The sequence below is a fragment of the Nerophis lumbriciformis genome, linkage group LG11 (assembly GCF_033978685.3).
Source record: "Nerophis lumbriciformis linkage group LG11, RoL_Nlum_v2.1, whole genome shotgun sequence".
NCBI classification, from domain to species: Eukaryota; Metazoa; Chordata; class Actinopteri; order Syngnathiformes; family Syngnathidae; genus Nerophis; species Nerophis lumbriciformis.
In genome coordinates this window covers 1,904,495-1,927,181 of record NC_084558.2, presented here as the reverse complement: position 1 = coordinate 1,927,181, position 22,687 = coordinate 1,904,495, and the positions used below count along the sequence as shown (strand labels likewise).

The window sequence follows — 22,687 nt, the reverse complement described above, 5'->3', positions numbered from 1 at the left end:
TTTGCAATAGTAATTTGATATTTTACCACACCTGGTGGCCACAATAATACATTAAGTCAAGCTCATGTTGTAGAAAGTTGAATGGTGCGGACACTTTTTTTACTGAATACTTTCTATCAGACTTCTGTCATGGCGACTTTGTGTATGTAATAAGAAACTATAATTATTTGATATGCTTAAATGTGTTGTTTTAGCTCAGCTGTTGTGTAGCTGCTAGCTCCTCATAGCCTACAGCCGGGGTGTCCAAAGTGCAGCCCATAGCTATGTGTTTAACAGACAACTGAAACAATTGAAAATATGGTATTTGCGTGTCGGTTCAATCAGCGGCAGCTACGCCCTGTTTCATCATTGGACCTAAGTCTTTGGTTTCGTAGGCGGGACAGAGAGCAAGGGAACAATGTGGGCAATTGTGTCCATCTTATACCATGCTAGTTGTTGCAAATATAGGTCAACATGAGCAGCCACACCTTGAGTTCCAACATATATAGGAGTCAAAGGCCTCCTGGTATGAGTTGTCTAACTAGTGATCATAACATGTGGCGGTTTGGGTGGCGGTACACACAGACGCAGCTCAGTCAGCCAGGGCTTTCACTGATAGAAGAGTTGGAGCAGTCCTTGTCCTTCACTTGTTCCTGGGAGGAGGCATACCCAGTAGATGTCAGCCATTTCTGGTGCTTCAGGCTGTGGTATGAGCATGTGCTCATGGAGGAGCCTTGGTAGTGGTGTCGCAGCTTGGTGGTTGTGCCGTCAGGTAACACCAGGAAGGTTCCTTCTGTGCGATATTGAATGTCAGGATACAGTTTGTAAAGTAGGTCATTACCAAGCAGGCAAGGTGTGTGCAGATCGACCACAAAGGGGTGCTTCAATGAGTGTCCAGCAATCTGAACCGGAAGTGGTTTGGTGACAGGTATCATTCTTGTGACCCCAGCGAAGCCTTTGACCTTTAAAAAGGAAGCACACAGTTTCTTTAGAACCACTGCATTCAAAAGTGAGTGTGTGGCACCAGTGTCAACTGATAACATTGTTCATTGACAACTATGTCCAGCAGGGGGCCTGTTTGTATTTCCTGCTGGGGCTCCTGCTGTGGGCAGCTTCAGAAGACCCTCCCCAGGTCCGCGTCGTCACCCAGGAAGTAGGCGGAGGCGCCAGGCGCTAGGGCGGACCTTGGGGCGTGATATTGTTGCTGTCGTGGCTGCTGTTGGGAGGAGCTCTGCTGTGGGCGCCCTCTGCCACGCTTGTTTGATGATTTGGCTGCAAATTGGAGCCTGTCTTGTTTAGAGAAGTTGGGACATTCACGTTGCCAGTGACCCGGCTGGCCACATGCAAAACAGTTTTCACCCTGGCCTGGCCTTAGAGCACCGCGTCCACCACCCGAGCCTAAGAATCTAGTTTCAAGTTTGTTGAGGATTCTTTCCTCCATTTTTGTAGCTCAAAAGCAAGTTCACCCACTGCTGAATACACTTTAGCTGATTTTTGACCTTTTGATTCTTTTGACATCTTAGTTTCAGCGATCTGTAAATTAAGGAGTTGTTTCCTTGCTGCTCTGTCATTAGCCTTATCGTCCTCATCCTGCTTGGTCCAATTCTGCATGTAGTGGATAAGATGCCTCTCCCAGGTAGCACCGTCAGCTCGTTATCAGGATTAGCATCCATCCTGTGTCTCACCACAGTTGGCATTGCGTCAAGTACGGCTCGTTTAAAAAACTGTCGGCGTTCCCCTTCTTTACTGAGATGCACACCTGTAGCATGTGACCATTGTTCTTTAGCTTGGTTTATGAATACATAAGGTGACTCACCATCTTTCCACTGAAAGGTGGGTGTGGCATTTTGACACGGAAGAGGAAAGAGACTGCGCATAGCAGTAGCTATGTTGTGAATGTATGGTGTTATCGGCAAGGCCTCAGATTCAGCCATTAATCTTGCTTTTTGTTCCATATTTTGGCCGTCTTGTGTGGAAACACAACGATACAAAATGCCTCTAAAATCTGCTATGGAGAGAGTGTATCCTGCTGTTAGTTTGTCTAACGTGTTTAGCCAAAGACTCCCTCCTTCAGACACAGGTGGGAGTTTGTCAACAATGGCTTGCATGCCTGCAACGGCAAAAGGCTTATATTGAAATTTGCCCCTATTGTCAGGAAAAAGTGGGTATGCGTGTCCTAGCTTTTTTGAGCGTGTGTTTTATGCATGTAGGTCATGTGGGCGTTGGTCAATGTAGCCTTCCAGTGAGCCGTTAGCGGCTATTGGAGACCACAAAGTCTGGCTTTGTTGTGTCTTGTTCAAAAATGTCTGATGTGCACGTAGGAGGTTGCCATCTGCCGGAGGAGCAGATTTAGTTCTGTCAATAAAATGCTCAGACATGTAAAGTGAGGCGTTAAGAATTTGTGCAGAAGGAGACAGGTTAAGTTTCGGAGGTGGAATCATTCTTAGAGGGGGCAGTGGGTTAGTCAAAGTCTGGGCGGGTCGTCTGAATAATCTAGCGCATGCGCGGCAGGCGAAAGACCAGTCTGTCCATTTTTTCATATGCTTCTCTATTCTTATCAGTTCTTTCGCTGCATTTCGTTTTTCCATGTAAACCCCCCCCCCCCTTAGTTTTATTCCCTCTAACTTTCTTTTCTCATCCGTCAAACTCTTAAATTCTCGAGCAAATAAGTTCTGCAAGTCCTCTTTTAACCCATTTGGCACCTCGCCCTGTGCCCGAGTCATCTCCTTTACAACTTTCCCTCTTTCCTTTTTGTCTCTCCCTGCGAATTCCATTGTCACCACAGCACACACACACACACACACACACACACACACGCACACACATTCATGCGTAAACACGCACGCAGACACACACACACACAGATTCACCCGTAAACACGCACGCACACACATTCACGCACAAGCAAGGGCACACACACATAAAAGAAAAAGCTGCACTAAAGCTCTTTCTCTGTGTTTCACTTTACCATATAACTTCCAGTTACTTTTCTAATTTACCAAACGTTTGAGTTCACGACTTTACGAGTGTTGTAAACTCTCTCTTAACCCTTCGTACTCAGACTCGGAGTCATTCGTCAAGAAACGTTCTCTTTTTTCTTTTTAAACTCTACCTGCTAATTTCATTGTCGCCAACAACACATTCAATTGACCATTAAATGGTAAGCATTCATCACATTATTCCCCACCCGCCTCTACACATTTACCTATTTTTTCTTGGTCAACCTCCCCCTCCATTGTGTCTCTTTTGCCTTAATTTTATTGTATCTTTTACAAAGGGACTTTAACCCGAGAATTTATCATACAAAGGGACTCTAACCCATCACTTTATCGTACCATTCGAAAGGGACTCTAACCCGAGAATTTATCATACGAAGGGACTCTAACCCAGGACTTTATTGTACGAAGGGACTCTAACCCTTCATACCGAGAATTTATCATACGAAGGGACTCTAACCCAGGACTTTATTGTACGAAGGGACTCTAACCCGAGAATTTATCATACGAAGGGACTCTAACCCAGGACTTTATTGTACAAAGGGACTCTAACCCGAGAATTTATCGTACGAAGGGACTCTAACCCGTCACTCTTTTAGGCAAAGACCAAAGATCCAGGGAGCTCACTCGTCAGTAAAGCAGCCCGTCACCGTAGTCTAGACACAATGACGTGAGTTGACCACTATTTACAACTATTATGTAGAGGCAGGTAAGGTAAAAATGCACTCAACACTACAATATTACAAATCTGCCTATGAGGTCCTAAACAGTGTTTGACTTACAGACTTAAGGAAAGACTCCTAATGCAGATTTTACAAAAAGGCTATGCTTACCTTGATTTATGTTTTGGCCAAGTGAGTCTGTCCAGAAGAGTGCAAGAGATGTTCAATTCTCAGCGTGTCATCTCGGACGAAGCCCCCAAATTGTTGCGTGTGACCAGTCCTTCCCTGTTGTTTCCCCTACCTCCCGGACTGCCCTTTTGGATTCTCGACTTCCCGCCTGGAAACGGATCTTGCCTCTTCTCTCCTGCCCTGGATCATCTGCCTGCCCAATGGACTGTCTTCCTGCCTTGTTCCTCCTCTCGCCCAACACAACACTTGGTAACACACACTACAGCTAATCACACACATAGCCACACATCACATACACTTTTGGATCTAGTTCACACTCCATTTCCTTAGTTTATATGTGTATTGTTTGATTATTATATATATATATATATATATATATATATATATATATATATATATATATATGGTTAATATATATAATAAATCCTTGTACATACGGCCCTCTGGTGTCTGTCGCCGTCACCTCCCCTGCTTAGTCCAACCATTACAGACTGCTGTTGTTGTGTGTTGTTACCGCGCTGGGAGGATGTTAATGAAACTGCCTAACAATAAACCCACATAAGAAACCAAGAACTCGCCCTCGATCATTCTACAGTTATAACATGTTTGGGCAGGCATGTTGTTTATATTGTGGGAAAGCGGACGTGAATACAGGCTGTTGACACGTCACTCAGGTCCGCATGGAGCTGGAGGGGGCGTGGCTTCCAGCTCGGCCTGAATTTTCGGGAGAAAATTTGTCCCGGGAGGTTTTCGGGAGAGGCGCTGAATTTCGGGAGTCTCCCGGAAAATCCGGGAGGGTTGGCAAGTATGGCATAACGTGTATTATTTTTTGCTTTAATTTACATTTTTTGTTGTGTTGTGTATGTGTGTGTAAAACACATACTAAAATTGTTTCATACCAAAACAGCGCCACACATGGCCGCCACACATGGCCGCCACGGGACGGTGCTCTCTTGTAGTTGTTAGTTTTTCCCTGTTTTTACTGGAACAAAGAGAGTACAGCCTACCAACTCAAATTATTTGAGTGTTGAACATACTTGGCCAATGAAACTGATTCTGATTTCAATGGATACTTTTTTTTTTTTTGTTAACTATCATTACATCTGAGTAAAACAAAAATAATGTTTTTTTGGTATGTCAGAAAAACGACACAAATAAAGGTTCAAATTGATTGGGTGATATTGCAAGGGTAACAGAAACCACATTTCTTGGAGTAATAATTGATGCAGAATCCAATTAAATCATTTACAGTTTAAAGTCTCCAAAACGATTGCAGTGTTCATAATAGCAAAACAATTTCTGGATAATAAGTCACTTTACATTCTGTACAGTTCTCTTGTTTTATTGTATTTTGTGCTAAGGTTTGTGGTAACACTTTCAAGAGTTTTCTACAATTGCTATTCATTTTTCACAGTAGTGCAGTTAAATAAATGATAAATGGGTTGTACTTGTATAGCGCTTTTCTACCTTCAAGGTACTCAAAGCGCTTTGACACTACTTCCACATTTACCCATTCACACACACATTCACACACTGATGGAGGGAGCTGCCATCCAAGGCGCTAACCAGCACCCATCAGGAGCAAGGGTGAAGTGTCTTGCTCAGGACACAACGGACATGACGAGGTTGGTACTAGGTGGGGATTGAACCAGGGACCCTTGGGTTGCGCACGGCCACTCTCCCACTGCGCCACGCCGTCCCTTATTAGGGTCATTAAGAGTATAGGCTAAAGGGATCATATGCATCCATTGTTTCATCAGTCCAAACTGCTAAAGTTCACAGATCAAATTAAATATAGAATAGTGTTATAATGAAGCAGCTATTTGTAGTACTTACCTCAGGCAGCTATTGTCATCGGGATAAAAGCAAGCAAGATTGGGGTTTGAAACTGTAACGCTTGGTTGTATTGTGTTTTAATCACTGAAACTGCAACAGCGTAGGGACATAAATTAATATTCTCAATCTGTTCATTGATACATCACCAGGTAGCTAAATGTCAAAGTCACAATGAAACAAAGAAACGAGGACCCACAGCAACCTGGCATAACTGCCGATGAGGAAGCTGCAGGAGACGGCAGGTCGCCAACTGTTTCCCTTAAGAATGCTTCGAAACGCTTGGTTCTGGTAAAGACCTGAATGTCAGCACGAAGGGATCGACTTTGAACTTTTGTAACAACGGCAGCCTGGAACCAAGATGAGTCTGACTTGCAGACAAGTGGACCACCCTCATCCATCTGCAAAGAAAACAACTGTCATGAGCCCCAAGAGAACCAAATAATTCATATTTGAATACGGGAAATATGAATGTACCTGTTGAATGTTGAAGCTTGAAGTGCAAATGTTGTCCTGATTATCACTCTCACAATTTGTGATTATAGTTTCAATGTCTCTTAGACTTTCACCAGGGCTTGCATTGACTGTAGATAATCCAAATACTGATTATACTGAGTATGTTTTAACCAATATCAGATCCAATCAAATTACAAAAGGTCTTACTTTGATCATTTGTTTCCTGTCGCCAGCCGACAACCCAGCAGCTACTTCCAAAAGGGAAGGTTGTTGCATCGTTGATGTCCAAGCACACAGACTGGAGGTAATCACTGAAGCTGACCGCATTTGTTAGCTGTAGCACTGCAATGTTGGAACCTGTAATTTCGCTGATTGTAATTCGTTCAACGGCCATCATCATTTCAAATTCCTCTATGCCATTGTCAAGTTTCTGGCCCATATATGCAATCCAGTCGCTGGCAGTAGGATTAGAGCTGTAGTGGCATAAACATGTTCATCAGTTAAACTTTATACATACTCCAAACTAGGGCTTTCCTCAAATAGTCAAAGATTGGACGATTCCATTTGGAGGAGTCGGATTAGACCAGGGGTGTCAAACTCCTTTTAGCTCAGGGGTCGCATGGAGGAAAATCTATTCCCACGCGGGCTGCACTGATAAAATCATGGCAGAATAATTAAATAAACACAGCTTCAAAATTGTTTTCTTTGTCTTACTTTGGCCAAAAACAGAACCAGCACATTCTGAAAATGTACACATTACAAAATAATTCTCTTGGCAAAATACTTCAAGTTAGTTGAAAATTCTAAGGAAAAAAATCGGTGCAGCTTCAACACCATGAAGAACACAATGAACTTAGACCAGGGGTGCTCATTACGTCGATCGCGAGCTACTGGTCGATCTCGGAGGGTGTGTCAGTCGATCACCAGCCAGGCATTAAAAAAATAGTCCTAAAAATGAGCGATCATAAATCTTCACTATGACGTCACTTTCGTCACTTGATTGACATTCACGGCACCCAAGGGTCTTCTGAGATGACGCTGGCTGCTGCCAGCTCATTAAAATTACCGACTGGAAGGCGAGAAACACTTTATTTCAACAGACTCTGGCGCCGTACCTGTCGTCAAAACTCCAAAGACCGACTGCACAGTTGCGCTAACAAAATAAGAGTCTCAGAAAGCTGGCGTGCACAAGCTAGCAAGCTACAGAGTTTGCCGACAATGTATTTCTTGTAAAGTGTATACAAAGGAGTACGGAAGCTGGACAAATAAGATGCCAAAAACCAACCACTTTCATGTGGTATTGGACAGAAAGGAGGACTTTTTTTCTCCTCCATTCGAAAATGCGGACATTATCAGCACCACTGTCTGATTCCTATCAATGCAAGTCATCAGAATCAGGTAATACACCAACTTATATTCTTGTCTTCATGAAAGAAAGGAATCTATATGTGTTAAACATGCTTGTATTATCTTTAAACACCTTTAACTTATTAACAATATTAACTATATGTGTTAAACATGCTTGCATTATCTTTAAACACCTTTAACTTGTTAACAATATTAACTATATGTATTAAACATATTTGTATTATCATTAAACACCTTTAATTTTTTAACAATATTAACTATATGTGTTAAACATGCTTGCATTATCATTAAACACCTTTAACTTGTTAACAAAAACATATATTTCATAAATAAGTAAATATAAATTATATATATGAATGAGGTAGATCCCCACGACTTGATCAATTGAAAAGTAGCTCGCCTGCAGAAAAAGTGTGAGCACCCCTGACTTAGACTTTGCCTCAGTGTATTTACAAAGCCATTAAACTTTAAGCACTTCCTGTTCAGCATTCTCATGTTGGTAGTTCACTATTAAAGATGTGTTTGGAAAAGCAACAGTGTTTCCTCAAACCGCCGCATTGGTGACATCCGCAACACATTCATATATCATCATTCAAATACTACAATTATGATATAATCAAAACTGTCAAAATGACACCATACTTATCAAACTAAAGGTAACAGAACTACAAACTAATGTGAACAGGGTAGATTTAAGCATAAAATTAAATAGAACAAACAACAAATGTAGAAACACACATTTTTACAAAGGATTTCAGAATGCACATCGTGCTGTCAACAAATTGTGAGGACTGCACAAAATTTTAACGACAAAGTTGGTGGTCATGTTGAATCTTACTGTTTTGTTATTTTATCTGCTGAGTGGAGACTTTACAATAAAAAAAAGTGGTATTGTGCGTCGCTACAGCATTAGTCTGCTGCCAGCCACAAGAGGAGCAGCTGATTGCTTGCACCTGCACCGATTGGAGTAGTGGCAAACAATCCAGAGGGCGCTTAAAATCAGCACACACGTCATCTTTAAACAGTATGATGTGTGATGCACAGGAATTACAGCTCATTTTTATACTTAGCAAACTCATTTTGCGGGCCGCGTGATGGCTTAAACCTGTTCGCGGGCCTGACACGTCCTGTGGGCCGTACGTTTGACACCCCTGGATTAGACTATCAACCTCGCAGTCGAATCGTCAGACATTAAAGTATCTACTGAAGCCCCCTGTGTACGGCAGGTGTGTTGGGAGGATGGATCGACCGAGTTCATTATTAGTTAAATACTACTGTGTGTAGACAAGTAGTTTTTAAAGCGTAAGAGATAATTCATATCTCCATACAATTTCGTCGTAAAGCGGTCGCTGCCTTTGGTCACTGCTTCCTGGCGTGACGTCCCATGTCTAAAAATCTTTCACATATCTCTCTCGCTTGAAAAACTATTTGTATCAGTTTGTTCAGATGTTTTTTGAGGTGGAACAATTAACAAATTAGATCTTTGCTTTGTTCATTTTAATGAAAGACTGCATTCCCAAGTATTTCATAAGTATCTAAAAGAATCACCTTATGACTGCGAGATTCTGCTAAATCATGTGATAGTGATGTTACTGACAGTTAACAGTCAGTATACATTACCATCATCACAATTTGTTTGTTTCGCTGTTTAAAATAAACAACAACAACCCCATAGATTAGACTGATAGTGGACTATTAGCAAAATCCAACGAATCAGTTTCGATTATGAAAATTCCCAATCGATGACAGCCCTAATTCGGACACAAGGTAGAGAGCTAGTATGCAGGACTTACCTAGAGAAACACTGTCCGGAAGTGAGGATGAACCTGGAAGAGATGAGAGTTCCTGCACAAGTAAAAACATTGTTTTTGGAGAGACGAACAGCCCAAGGCCAAGTACCCCCTGGTACAACTCCAGTGTCGCCTTCTTCCCGATTGTTTAATGGAGCTGTACCACACACTTGTTCTACATAGAGGAGGCAAATAGGGGAAAAGGTACAAAAAAAAAATAAAAAAAAATCAAAGATTCAGGAAAAACTAGAACTGATATTATAATCTGAAGCAGAACAAAGACACTAACCAGTGGAACTTGGAATTTCTGGTTGGGGACTTGCTGAAGTAGTAGTAGTAATAGTAGTAGGAGTAGTAGCAGTAGCAGTAGTACTAGTAGCAGTATCAGTAGTACTAGTAGCAGTAGAGGTAGTACTAGTAGCAGTAGTACTCGTAGCAGTAGCAGTCGAGGTAGTGCTAATAGCAGTAGCAGTAGTACTCGTAGCAGGAGCAGTGGTACTAGTAGCAGTAGCAGTAGTACTAGTAGCAGTAGCAGTCGAGGTAGTGCTAATAACAGTAGCAGTAGTACTCGTAGCAGGAGCAGTGGTACTAGTAGCAGTAGAGGTAGTGCTAGTAGCAGTAGCAGTAGTATTTGTAGCAGTAGCAGTAGTACTAGTAGCAGTAGCAGTAGAGGTAGTACTAGTAGCAGTAGCAGTAGTACTTGTAGCAGTAGCAATAGCAGTAGTAGCACTAGTAACAGGAGGAGAGGGAACAGGACAAATGAAGTTGATGTCAGCATCCAGCCTACTGGAGTTAAACTGGACAAAGCCTGGTTTATCAGAACTGATGTGGGAGTTGATCCAGGACTGATAGGTGGACACTCTGGCATAAACTCCCGGCAAATTAGGCCTAGCACAGCCAACACCAAAACTGACAATTCCTGACTGGATCCAGATTGAGTCTTGCTGGTTCACCATTGGACCGCCTGAGTCGCCCTAACGGTGTGAAGAGCAATTGTGTGTGTCAATTTTTTTTTTTTAAACCAAATAAGTACATGAGAAGAAGTTTTATACCTGACAAGCATCTTTCCCTCCTTCAAGTAAACCAGCACAGATCATGTTGTCTGTAATAGAACCTTCACCATTCAGGCAGGTACACTGTCTGTTTCCCACAACTGGAACCTCCACTTCTTGTAGAGTTTGAGGGAAGGGAAGTAACACTAAACGGTAGAGGGAACGTCTATTAGGTGTAGTGAAAGCAAACGTTATATTCCATCACTAGTTAACTACCTTACCTCCCTCCTGGACTGTTCCCCAACCAGTGACCCAGCTATCAGTACCATTGATGAAGTTACTGCTACTGGCTGCCAGACACACAGGTCTGATGTAGTCTGTGAAAGTGACCGGTGAGGAAAGTCTAAGCAGAGCGATGTCGTTGTCAAAGCTAAAAGTGTCAAAGTTTGGATGCAAAATGATTGTGTCAACAGTTCTGGACACTTCATTTGTGTTGTTGCCCTGCAGGTTCTGACGACCAAGAGAAACCGACCATCCAAAGGTATTTGTGCTACAGAGACAACGCCAAAAGGTTAGATGGTTCAAGTAGATTCAAAATATTAATGATATCATGTTCAGATAACCCACCTGAAGAAGCAGTGGGCAGCCGACATCACCCACTCTTTGTTTATAAGAGAACCACCACAAACATGGCTGCCAAGATCCTGCAAACTGGCTTGCCAAGGCCAACTTCCTTCTTGAGCGTCTTCACCTCCAACTATCCTCGTGTTCAATGGAGAGGTGCCACACACTGCAAAAGTTGATGAACATATACTGTATTCAAAATTAGTCATGGGCACGGATGGTATTTTGCAACTGGGACGGCGTGGCGAAGTTGGTAGAGTGGCCGTGCCAGCAATCGGAGGGTTGCTGGTTACTGGGGTTCAATCCCCACCTTCTACCATCCTAGTCACATCCGTTGTGTCCTTGGGCAAGACACTTCACCCTTGCTCCTGATGGCTGCTGGTTAGCGCCTTGCATGGCAGCTCCCGCCATCAGTGTGTGAATGTGTGTGTGAATGGGTGAATGTGGAAATACTGTCAAAGCGCTTTGAGTACCTTGAAGGTAGAAAAGCGCTATACAAGTATAACCCATTTATTATTCATTTATAACTGGGCAGAACATGAATGATGAGGTTTTTATTTCCAACTCCTTAATCAATATATATATTTTTTTTAAGTCAGAGGCAGTTTTGGAAAGTACACATGCGTTGTTCCTGTACTTAATGTACAATTACTAACTGTATAATTGTTAAACATTTACACTTATTGTGACTACTTTTGCTTTTAATGAACAAAATAAAATTTTGTAAATTCTTTATTCTTTCAATATAGATTCAACTTTCCTTTTTAAAAGTAAATTATTAGATTGGAAATGCATACAGACAATTGTCCTTAGTGTGTGAATGTAAATGTGAACGGTTGTCTATCTATGCTGGCTTTACAATGAGCCAGAGGTGGGACCAAGTCATTGTTTTGCAAGTCACAAGTAAGTCTCAAGTCTTTGCCCTCAAGTCCGAGTCAAGTCCCGAGTCAAGACAGGCAAGCCCCGAGTCAAGTCCAAAGTCAAGACTGGAAAGTCTCAAGTCAAGTCCTAAGTCCTGCATTTTGAGTTTCGAGTCCTTTCAAGTCCTTTTAACCACAGACTAATATATTAACACAGATTGTGTATGCTTTTCAAACGCTGTATTTATTTATTAAAACAAGTGCATTTTAAATTGCAGGAAAGAAAATTGTGCTGACATTGCACTTTATAATAGCACTATTAACCAGTCATTTTAAACATTAACTCATTCCTTTACAGAACAAACACATTGAAAAATAAAGTGCAAATGTACTTATTTGTACAAAAGTGTTAACATTGAAAAAACATGACATATACGTGAACATAACAAAAAAGTTGTACTTTTTATATGTCAGGGCCCTATGCTGCATTGCATTTGCAAAAGACCAAATTAGCCAAGAGTCTGTCAGTCATTTGTGCACGATGGGGGCGTAGTATGATGCCACCATGGCTGAAAACTCGCTCCACTGGAGCACTGGAGGCAGGCACTGCCAAGACTCTCATGGGCACTCGGAACAGTGAAGGAAGAGTCTTCATGTTCAATGCCCAGAACAAAAGGGGGGGAGAGTTTTTTTGGGTTGGTGCACTACTTGTAAGTGTATCTTGTGTTTTTTATGTTGATTTAATTAAAAAAAGAAAAAAAATATATATATATTTCTTGTGCGGCCCGATACCAATCGATCCACGGACCAGTACCGGGCCGCGGCCCGGTGGTTGGGCACCACTGAGGTAAACAACCAACAGTATGTCAGAAAGCTAGCTAAAACGGTACACATATTCATAATATAGTATACATTTTAACTGACCTTTATTTTACTATTTTTGTCTTTTTTTAGGTGGCTAAAATACGCGGTGCTGCTGACCGCCGTCTAACGTTACGTGTGATATATTGACTAACGTAACCCTGCTTAAAAAATCACTGAACAAAAAGTATGAATAAGGTAGTGAACTGCAACAGATTCCCGTGTTTGCAATAACGTTATAACGTTAGCAGTGAGTTTACAGCCTCACTGATTTAACTACACAGCAAATAAAAGTCACGTTACTTAGCCAATAAACGTTATCTTACATTCAAAACTTACCGTTCTTTGTGCAACTTCAAATGCCGGACGAAGTTGGAAGTTGTTGCCTCTCCATCAGTCATTTTCGAACCGCATGTGTTGCATACTGCAAACCGTTTTGTGTTGACCACCTCGTAATTTTTATACCCAAACGAAAATATTTTAGGTATCATTTTTTGTTCACTGGCGTGTGGTTTGGACATGTCTTCTTCGTTGGTTGTCCTGCAATTTGATTGGATGAATGCTGTGTGATGAAAACAAAGTAGATCTAATTTGATTGGCTGTTGTACTGACAGCACACCAGCTGACACACGCAACGCTGATAGACAAGTACACAATGAAAAATACAGAGCGCTCCCGAATAACTTTTTCATCTTTGGGTTTTGGGGAAAGTAGCAAGTCATGTCAAGTCATGTCAATTCAAAAGGCTCAAGTCCAAGTGAAGTCACAAGTCATTGATGTTAAAGTCTAAGTCGAGTTGCAAGTCTTTTTACATTTTGTCAAGTCGAGTCTAAAGTCATCAAATTCATGACTCGAGTCTGACTCGAGTCCAAGTCATGTGACTCGAGTCCACACCTCTGCAATGAGCTAGCGACTTGTCCTGGGTGAACCCTGCCTTCCACCCAGGTACAACAGGTCAGCAAAAGACCTTGACACACTGAAACCAAGTAACTCTGTGAGAATACAGCCACTCACACCTCACACTTCTTGGAGAAAAGGCAGAGTGCTGAAGCAGTTTGACTCAAAGTCCAGTTGTCTTCTGGTAATACTCTCAGGAGAAACCGTAGACACCTCAGACAAGCTCTAGAAAGGGCTCTGAGTGAGTCCATGGACATTACGTAAGACTGAGGACCCTAATCAGAGTCAGCCCCTACGCAAACTGCCTCTGAGAGAAGCACAACCATTGTCACTGACGACAGTGTTGCGTCTGTAACCACCAGAACAGATCGCACACTGGTGAAGACACAACGCTTCAGGGACCTTGTGACTTAAAGAAAATAATAACTGCGTGACACCAATAACTCTGGGGGGAAAAGAGGAAGAGTTGAAAATATTTGTACTAAAAAGTTACAAATTGCACTTAAGTTCTCAGAAATGTTGATGTAAGTTGATACTTGTATAGCGAAGTGCAATTTTCAGGAAAATGTACCGAGCTAATAATGGTTGTGAAAAGCCTTAAAAGGGTATCCACACTTTTTTTGGAATATTCTCTATCGTTCACGACCATTATGAGAGACAAGAAGACAAAACGTTTTTTTTCTTTCTTCATTATAACATAAAAATCGACTCATTCTGGGTGGCTAGTAATGCAGCTAATGGGAGGAATCAATACTAATTCTAAATCACTTTAAAAATGCATTCAAAAACCGTCAATACTTCATTTACGTTCCGGAATCCATATAATAACCAAGTTATAGCGACATTGTGATTGTAAGAGTGAACACTGAGGAACTTTTTTTCTATCGTAGTAACACATTGGTGTGCTACAGTATTAGCTGTAAAAGCGAACTACGGCAAATGATAAGCAAGCTTCTACAACACAAAACGCGTTTGAGTTTGTAATGCACAACACTGCGATAGAACACCAATCTGTACTGACTGAAAAACATTAACTATCATATTACAGTACATACGCCAGACGACGTATGTACTGTAGTAGTACTAACACGCATGGCGTGCTGCGTGTATCATGATCGATATTAAAGTGACTCACTCAATGGACAGTTGTGTGTCTGGTCCAGCTGGCCAGGGACGTTTCCTGTTGATTTTGGGTAAGCACTCCATTTATGTCTAAATAGCTTGGCTTCAAGTTCCATATTTATAGCGTCAAAATCGCTTTCACCTCACTCTCCCGTCTTCCGGCTGCTCCAACTTCTCACTCTTCTTTCTTGCTCGCTTCTATAAGCAGCAGTATATTTAGCTTCAAAAGTATAAGGTTGTAAATCCTCATTTGTCCAAAAATTGTCGTTTTCATTGTCTGTTACCAAGTCTGCCATGATTACAACAAACACTTGTGTTTGATTCCGGAAGTAGGAACACACATGTTGCCAGAAGTCAGACGTGTGCTGCTATGGGAACAGAAATCAATGCGCGAAAGAAATCATTCCCGGAAATGATAAAATGACCAAAATACGGTAAATATTGAACATATTACATATTATTAATAATGTGTCTGCTACTACATGCATTGTGTATATAGAACGTTTCTGGGTGGTTTTGTAGTTGTTTTAAAAGACTTTGTAGGCAGAATAGAGCAAATTCCAATATTATCTGACTTTCGCTAGCATTTACATACAAGTTAGAATGCATTAAAAAAAAAAAGAAAAACATACGCGTGCTTGTCTCACTTAATGATTGTAAATGAGAGACAAAATTCCATTAAGAGTTCAGTTCCTCTTTAGGTTGAGTTTGTTCTTATAACATACAGACAGGTTGAGAGAGAGAGCGATCTAAATGACAGTAGAAGTTACATTTAAATATTTAGCAAGTTGAAGCCTCTTTTTTGTACTGTACCTGAATATGTATTATATTATGTTTGGAGTTTTTTACAAGAAAGCCACAATACATGTCAACATTCTAATTGCTCACTTTGTTTAAAACAATTTTACTTAAAATACTTAAGTGCATTTCATATCAGGTGCTTGATGACTTTTACTGAAGTACTTTTCCAAAAAATTACTTCAACTTCTACCAAAGTCATTTTCGAATCGTATACTTGTACTCAAGTATTGCTTGTAAGTACTTTATGCAAGACTGGTTTTAGGGAAGCAATCTTGGGGAAGTCAACGAAAGACCTTCTTAGACAATTACAAAGACTGGAACATCTGGAGCCTCGCACTTGACTGCAATCATTGGGACAAAATGGCTTGCTAAACATTGACTCAATGATGGCACACAAGGACAGAGAAAATTGTGTCATTCCTGTACACCTTAACACACAAAAACATCTTATGTGGGTTCTGCATAGACTGTCAACAAGCAACAGGTATAAGATAGCCTACTTATGTGTTTGCTTTTTGAAAAAAACGCTTGGATTGTTTCTTTTTGGTTTCTTCAGTTTAATTCTTGTTGAATTTAAATTACTCGCTCTTTAATAGTAGGCAACGGTCTAATAACCACTACAGGCACTATAGGAGCAGCTGCCAGGTCCTCTCTAAGACCGTTTAAAAATTTGACATTCATATTCAACATGAACGCACCATCAGCTGAGCATACAAACACAGGACGGCAATGTAAATTTGTCTAAAAAACTGAAATATGATCCTCTGTTTCACAGGCAATATTTGTCACATTACGTAAAAAAAAAAAGGTGTGGGGAACAGATCTGTATCACTATAATCCTGAGAAGGAAATCTCCCCGAACTCAGTGCCATCTATGCCCATGAAATTACTGCAATTCTTGATATCCAGCAGTAGAAACAAAAGCCAAATAAGGGTGTACTCCTTCAAGCCATATCATGGGGGCTCAGTTGAACTGTAACACTTGTTGGAAATGTGGCTTAAATGGCATGTCAACATTGTCATGCCAGTTGAAATTCATATTATTTTCTTGTGAATTTGCAGTAAATGCAGAGTATTAAGTCAGTGCAGTGATAATTGAGATACTTACTATCAGCACTTGAGATGCTGGGCCCTGGTCCTGTCGTAGGAATAATACTAGTAACAGGAGGAGAAGGACCAGAGCATGTGAAGTTGGTGTCAGCATCCAGCCCACTGGAGTTGAACTGGACAAAGCCTGGCTTATCAGAACTGATGTGTGAGTTGATCCAGGACTGGTAGCTGGACACTCTGGCATAAACTCCCGGCAGATTAGGTCGAGCACAGCCAACACCAAAACTGACAATTCCTGATTGGATCCAGATTGAATCCTGCTGGCTCATCATTGGACCTCCTGAGTCGCCCTAATGATGTGAATACAAATTGTGTGTCAAATCATATTTGAATTATTATTATTGTTATTATTTGTATTATTATTTTAGGCCAAAGAGGTACATTAAAATATGTTATCTACCTGACAAGCATCTTTCCCTCCTTCAAGTAGACCAGCACAGATCATGTTGTCTGTAATAGAACCTTCACCATTCAGGCAGGTACACTGTCTGTTTCCCACAACTGGAACCTCCACTTCTTGTAGAGTTTGAGGGAAGGGGAGTAACACTAAACGGTAGAGGGAAAGTCTATTAGGTGTAGTCAAAGGAAATGTTATATTATTTTAGTAGTTAACTACCTTACCTCCCTCCTGGACTGTTCCCCAACCAGTGACCCAGCTATCAGTACCATTGATGAAGTTACTGCTACTGGCTGCCAGACACACAGGTCTGATGTAGTCTGTGAAAGTGACCGGTGAGGAAAGTCTAAGCAGAGCGATGTCGTTGTCAAAGCTAAAAGTGTCAAAGTTTGGATGCGAAATGATTGTGTCAACAGTTCTGGACACTTCATTCGTGTTGTTGCCCTGCAGGTTCTGACGACCAAGAGAAACGGACCATCCAAAGGTATTGGTGCTACATAGACAACGCCAATATTTAGATGGTTCAAGTAGTTTAAAAACATACAGTATATGATATCATGTTCAGGTAACCCACCTGAAGAAGCAGTGGGCAGCTGACATCACCCACTCTTTGTTTATGAGAGAACCACCACAAACATGGCTGCCAAGATCCTGCAAACTGGCCTGCCAAGGCCAACTTCCTTCTTGAGCGTCTTCACCTCCAACTATCCTCGTGTTCAGCGGAGAGGTGCCACACACTGCAAACAGGTCTCACTACAATCCAAGTTGATGTTCACAAACTGTATTCAAAATTAGTCAGGGGCCCGGATGGTATTTTGCAACTGGGCAGAACAGCTGTCAGCAATGATTGAATGATGAGGTTTGTTCCCAACTATAGGCGTTAATAAAAAAATTAAAACATTTTTTTAAGTCAGACACACTTTTGGAAAGTGCACATACTTTGTTACTGTACTTAATGTACACATACTAACTGTATAATTGTTAAACATTTACACTTATTTTGACTACTTTCACTTATACTCTTCAAATTTTTTGAAAAGAATTGACTAGCTTTACTGAGGCCTGTCACATCACGCCATGACTTATTTAGAGTTCTACAAAATGACTTTGGTAGAAGTTGAAGTAATTTTTTGGAAAAGTACTTCAGTAAAAGTCATCAAGCACCTGATATGAAATGCACTTAAGTATTTTAAGTAAAATTGTTTTAAACAAAGTGAGCAATTAGAATGTTGACATGTATTGTGGCTTTCTTGTAAAAAACTCCAAACATAATATAATTTCCTGAGTGCAGTGTTTTAGTTATTGTCTTGCGCTCCTATTTTGGTGGCTTTTTCTCTTTATTTGGTATTTTCCTGTAGCAGTTTCATGTCTTTCTTGATCGCTATTCCCCACACCTGCTTTGTTTTAGCAATCAAGAATATTTCAGTTGTTTTTATCCTTCTTTGTGGGGACATTGTTGATTGTCATGTAATGTTCGGATGTACTTTGTGGACGCTGTCTTTGCTCCACAGTAAGTCTTTGCTGTCATCCAGCATTATGTTTTTGTTTACTTGTAGCCAGTTCAGTTTTAGTTTAGTTCTGCATAGCCTTCCCTAGGCTTCAATGCCTTTTCTTAGGGGCACTCACCTTTTGTTTATTTTTGGTTTAAGCATTAGATACCTTTTTACCTGCACGCCGCCTCCCGCTGTTTCCGACATCTACAAAGCAATTAGCTACCTGCTGCCAGCTACTGATATGGAAGAGTATAACGTGGTAAGTCTGCCGATATCCAGACAGTACAGACACTCAACAATGGCACATTATTTGCGGATTATAATTACTGGTTTGCAAAAAATATTTGTAACCCAAATAGGTGAAATTAGATAATCTCCCAAGGCACACCAGACTGTATTTCACGGCACAAAAGCCGCGGCACAGTGGTTTAAAAACACTGGTCTAATGATCAGTGAGCAGTGGAAACAAAAGCCAAATGAGGTTGTACTCCTCCAAACCATATCATGGGAGCTTAGTTGAACCGTAACACTTGATGGAAATGTGGTTTAAATGCTATGTAAATATTGCCATGCCAGTTGAAATTCATATTATTTTCTTTTGAATTTGCAGTAAATGCAGAGTATTAAGTCAGTGCAGTGATAATTGAGATACTTACTATCAGCACTTGAGATGCTGGGCCCTGGTCCTGTCGTTGGAATAATACTAGTAACAGGAGGAGAAGGACCAGAGCATGTGAAGTTGGTGTCAGCATCCAGCCCACTGGAGTTGAACTGGACAAAGCCTGGCTTATCAGAACTGATGTGTGAGTTGATCCAGGACTGGTAGCTGGACACTCTGGCATAAACTCCCGGCAGATTAGGTCGAGCACAGCCAACACCAAAACTGACAATTCCTGATTGGATCCAGATTGAATCCTGCTGGCTCATCATTGGACCTCCTGAGTCGCCCTAATGATGTGAATACAAATTGTGTGTCAAATCATATTTGAATTATTATTATTGTTATTATTTGTATTATTATTTTAGGCCAAAGAGGTACATTAAAATATGTTATCTACCTGACAAGCATCTTTCCCTCCTTCAAGTAGACCAGCACAGATCATGTTGTCTGTAATAGAACCTTCACCATTCAGGCAGGTACACTGTCTGTTTCCCACAACTGGAACCTCCACTTCTTGTAGAGTTTGAGGGAAGGGGAGTAACACTAAACGGTAGAGGGAAAGTCTATTAGGTGTAGTCAAAGGAAATGTTATATTATTTTAGTAGTTAACTACCTTACCTCCCTCCTGGACTGTTCCCCAACCAGTGACCCAGCTATCAGTACCATTGATGAAGTTACTGCTACTGGCTGCCAGACACACAGGTCTGATGTAGTCTGTGAAAGTGACCGGTGAGGAAAGTCTAAGCAGAGCGATGTCGTTGTCAAAGCTAAAAGTGTCAAAGTTTGGATGCAAAATGATTGTGTCAACAGTTCTGGACACTTCATTCGTGTTGTTGCCCTGCAGGTTCTGACGACCAAGAGAAACGGACCATCCAAAGGTATTGGTGCTACATAGACAACGCCAATATTTAGATGGTTCAAGTAGTTTAAAAACATACAGTATATGATATCATGTTCAGGTAACCCACCTGAAGAAGCAGTGGGCAGCTGACATCACCCACTCTTTGTTTATGAGAGAACCACCACAAACATGGCTGCCAAGATCCTGCAAACTGGCCTGCCAAGGCCAACTTCCTTCTTGAGCGTCTTCACCTCCAACTATCCTCGTGTTCAGTGGAGAGGTGCCACACACTGCAAACAGGTCTCACTACAATCCAAGTTGATGTTCACAAACTGTATTCAAAATTAGTCAGGGCCACGGATGGTATTTTGCAACTGGGCAGAACAGCTGTCAGCAACGATTGAATGATGAGGTTTGTTCCCAACTATAGGCGTTAATAAAAAAATTAAAACATTTTTTTAAGTCAGACACACTTTTGGAAAGTGCACATACTTTGTTACTGTACTTAATGTACACATACTAACTGTTTAATTGTTAAACATTTACACTTATTTTGACTACTTTCACTTATACTCTTCAAATTTTTTGAAAAGAATTGACTAGCTTTACTGAGGCCTGTCACATCACGCCATGACTTATTTAGAGTTCTACAAAATGACTTTGGTAGAAGTTGAAGTAATTTTTTGGAAAAGTACTTCAGTAAAAGTCATCAAGCACCTGATATGAAATGCACTTAAGCATTTTAAGTAAAATTGTTTTAAACAAAGTGAGCAATTAGAATGTTGACATGTATTGTGGCTTTCTTGTAAAAAACTCCAAACATAATATAATTTCCTGAGTGCAGTGTTTTAGTTATTGTCTTGCGCTCCTATTTTGGTGGCTTTTTCTCTTTATTTGGTATTTTCCTGTAGCAGTTTCATGTCTTTCTTGATCGCTATTCCCCACACCTGCTTTGTTTTAGCAATCAAGAATATTTCAGTTGTTTTTATCCTTCTTTGTGGGGACATTGTTGATTGTCATGTAATGTTCGGATGTATTTTGTGGACGCTGTCTTTGCTCCACAGTAAGTCTTTGCTGTCATCCAGCATTATGTTTTTGTTTACTTGTAGCCAGTTCAGTTTTAGTTTAGTTCTGCATAGCCTTCCCTAGGCTTCAATGCCTTTTCTTAGGGGCACTCACCTTTTGTTTATTTTTGGTTTAAGCATTAGATACCTTTTTACCTGCATGCCGCCTCCCGCTGTTTCCGACATCTACAAAGCAATTAGCTACCTGCTGCCAGCTACTGATATGGAAGAGTATAACGTGGTAAGTCTGCCGATATCCAGACAGTACAGACACTCAACAATGGCACATTATTTGCGGATTATAATTACTGGTTTGCAAAAAATATTTGTAACCCAAATAGGTGAAATTAGATAATCTCCCAAGGCACACCAGACTGTATTTCACGGCACAAAAGCCGCGGCACAGTGGTTTAAAAACACTGGTCTAATGATCAGTGAGCAGTGGAAACAAAAGCCAAATGAGGTTGTACTCCTCCAAACCATATCATGGGAGCTTAGTTGAACCGTAACACTTGATGGAAATGTGGTTTAAATGCTATGTAAATATTGCCATGCCAGTTGAAATTCATATTATTTTCTTGTGAATTTGCAGTAAATGCAGAGTATTAAGTTAGTGCAGTGATAATTGTGATACTTACGTTCAGCACTTGAGATGCTGGGCCCTGGTTGTGTCGTAAGAATAATACTAGTAGTAGGAGGAGAAGGACCAGAGCATGTGAAGTTGGTGTCAGCATCCAGCCCACTGGAGTTGAACTGGACAAAGCCTGGCTTATCAGAACTGATGTGTGAGTTGATCCAGGACTGGTAGCTGGACACTCTGGCATAAACTCCCGGCAGATTTGGTCGAGCACAGCCAACACCAAAACTGACAATTCCTGATTGGATCCAGATTGAATCCTGTTGGCTCATCATTGGACCTCCTGAGTCGCCCTAACGATGTGTATACGAATTGTGTGTCAAATCATACTTGAACTATATATAACCAAATGAGAAGAAGTTATCTACCTGACAAGCATCTTTCCCTCCTTCAAGTAAACCAGCACAGATCATGTTGTCTGTAATAGAACCTTCACCATTCAGGCAGGTACACTGTCTGTTTCCCACAACTGGAACCTCCACTTCTTGTAGCGTTTGAGGGAAGGGGAGTAACACTAAATGGTAGAGGGAACGTCTATTAGGTGTAGTCAAAGGAAACGGTATATTCCATCACTAGTTAACTAATTTACCTCCCTCCTGGACTGTTCCCCAACCAGTGACCCAGCTATCAGTACCATTGATGAAGTTACTGCTACTGGCTGCCAGACACACAGGTCTGATGTAGTCTGTGAAAGTGACCGGTGAGGAAAGTCTAAGCAGAGCGATGTCGTTGTCAAAGCTAAAAGTGTCAAAGTTTGGATGCAAAATGATTGTGTCAACAGTTCTGGACACTTCCTTTGTGTTGTTCCCCTGCAGGTTCTGACGACCAAGAGAAACGGACCATCCAAAGGTACTGGTGCTACATAGACAACGCCAATGTTTAGATGGTTCAAGTAGTTTAAAAACATACAGTATATGATATCATGTTCAGATAACCCACCTGAAGAAGCAGTGGGCAGCTGACATCACCCACTCTTTGTTTATGAGAGAACCACCACAAACATGGCTGCCAAGATCCTGCAAACTGGCCTGCCAAGGCCAACTTCCTTCTTGAG

General features: G+C 41.1%; 1 protein-coding gene across 1 annotated transcript; it reads right to left on the bottom strand.

Annotated features, from left to right (window-relative positions):
- Positions 1 to 575: 575 nt before the first annotated feature.
- On the bottom strand, positions 576 to 22,598 carry LOC133611033 (transmembrane protease serine 9-like). Its single transcript, XM_072914043.1, has 21 exons — positions 22,573 to 22,598; positions 22,223 to 22,491; positions 22,002 to 22,147; positions 21,635 to 21,926; positions 20,060 to 20,222; positions 19,710 to 19,978; positions 19,489 to 19,634; positions 19,096 to 19,378; positions 17,512 to 17,686; positions 17,162 to 17,430; positions 16,941 to 17,086; positions 16,539 to 16,830; positions 10,893 to 11,055; positions 10,547 to 10,815; positions 10,326 to 10,471; positions 9,953 to 10,247; positions 9,277 to 9,448; positions 6,323 to 6,588; positions 6,137 to 6,243; positions 5,865 to 6,060; positions 576 to 712 (listed from the first exon to the last, which is right to left on the bottom strand). The coding sequence occupies exons 1-21, from the start codon at positions 22,596 to 22,598 to the stop codon at positions 576 to 578; spliced, it is 4,227 nt and encodes a 1,408-aa protein (XP_072770144.1).
- Positions 22,599 to 22,687: the final 89 nt, after the last annotated feature.

Coding starts and splice junctions, on each gene's coding strand:
- LOC133611033 (XM_072914043.1), bottom strand. CDS start 22,598: ATGTCAGCTGCCCACTGCTTCTTCAG. Junction 21,927..22,001: donor GAGGGAAAGATGCTTGTCAG/GTAGATAACTTC, acceptor ACACATCGTTAG/GGCGACTCAGGAGGTCCAAT. Junction 6,244..6,322: donor ACAGGAAACAAATGATCAAA/GTAAGACCTTTT, acceptor GATTATCTACAG/TCAATGCAAGCCCTGGTGAA.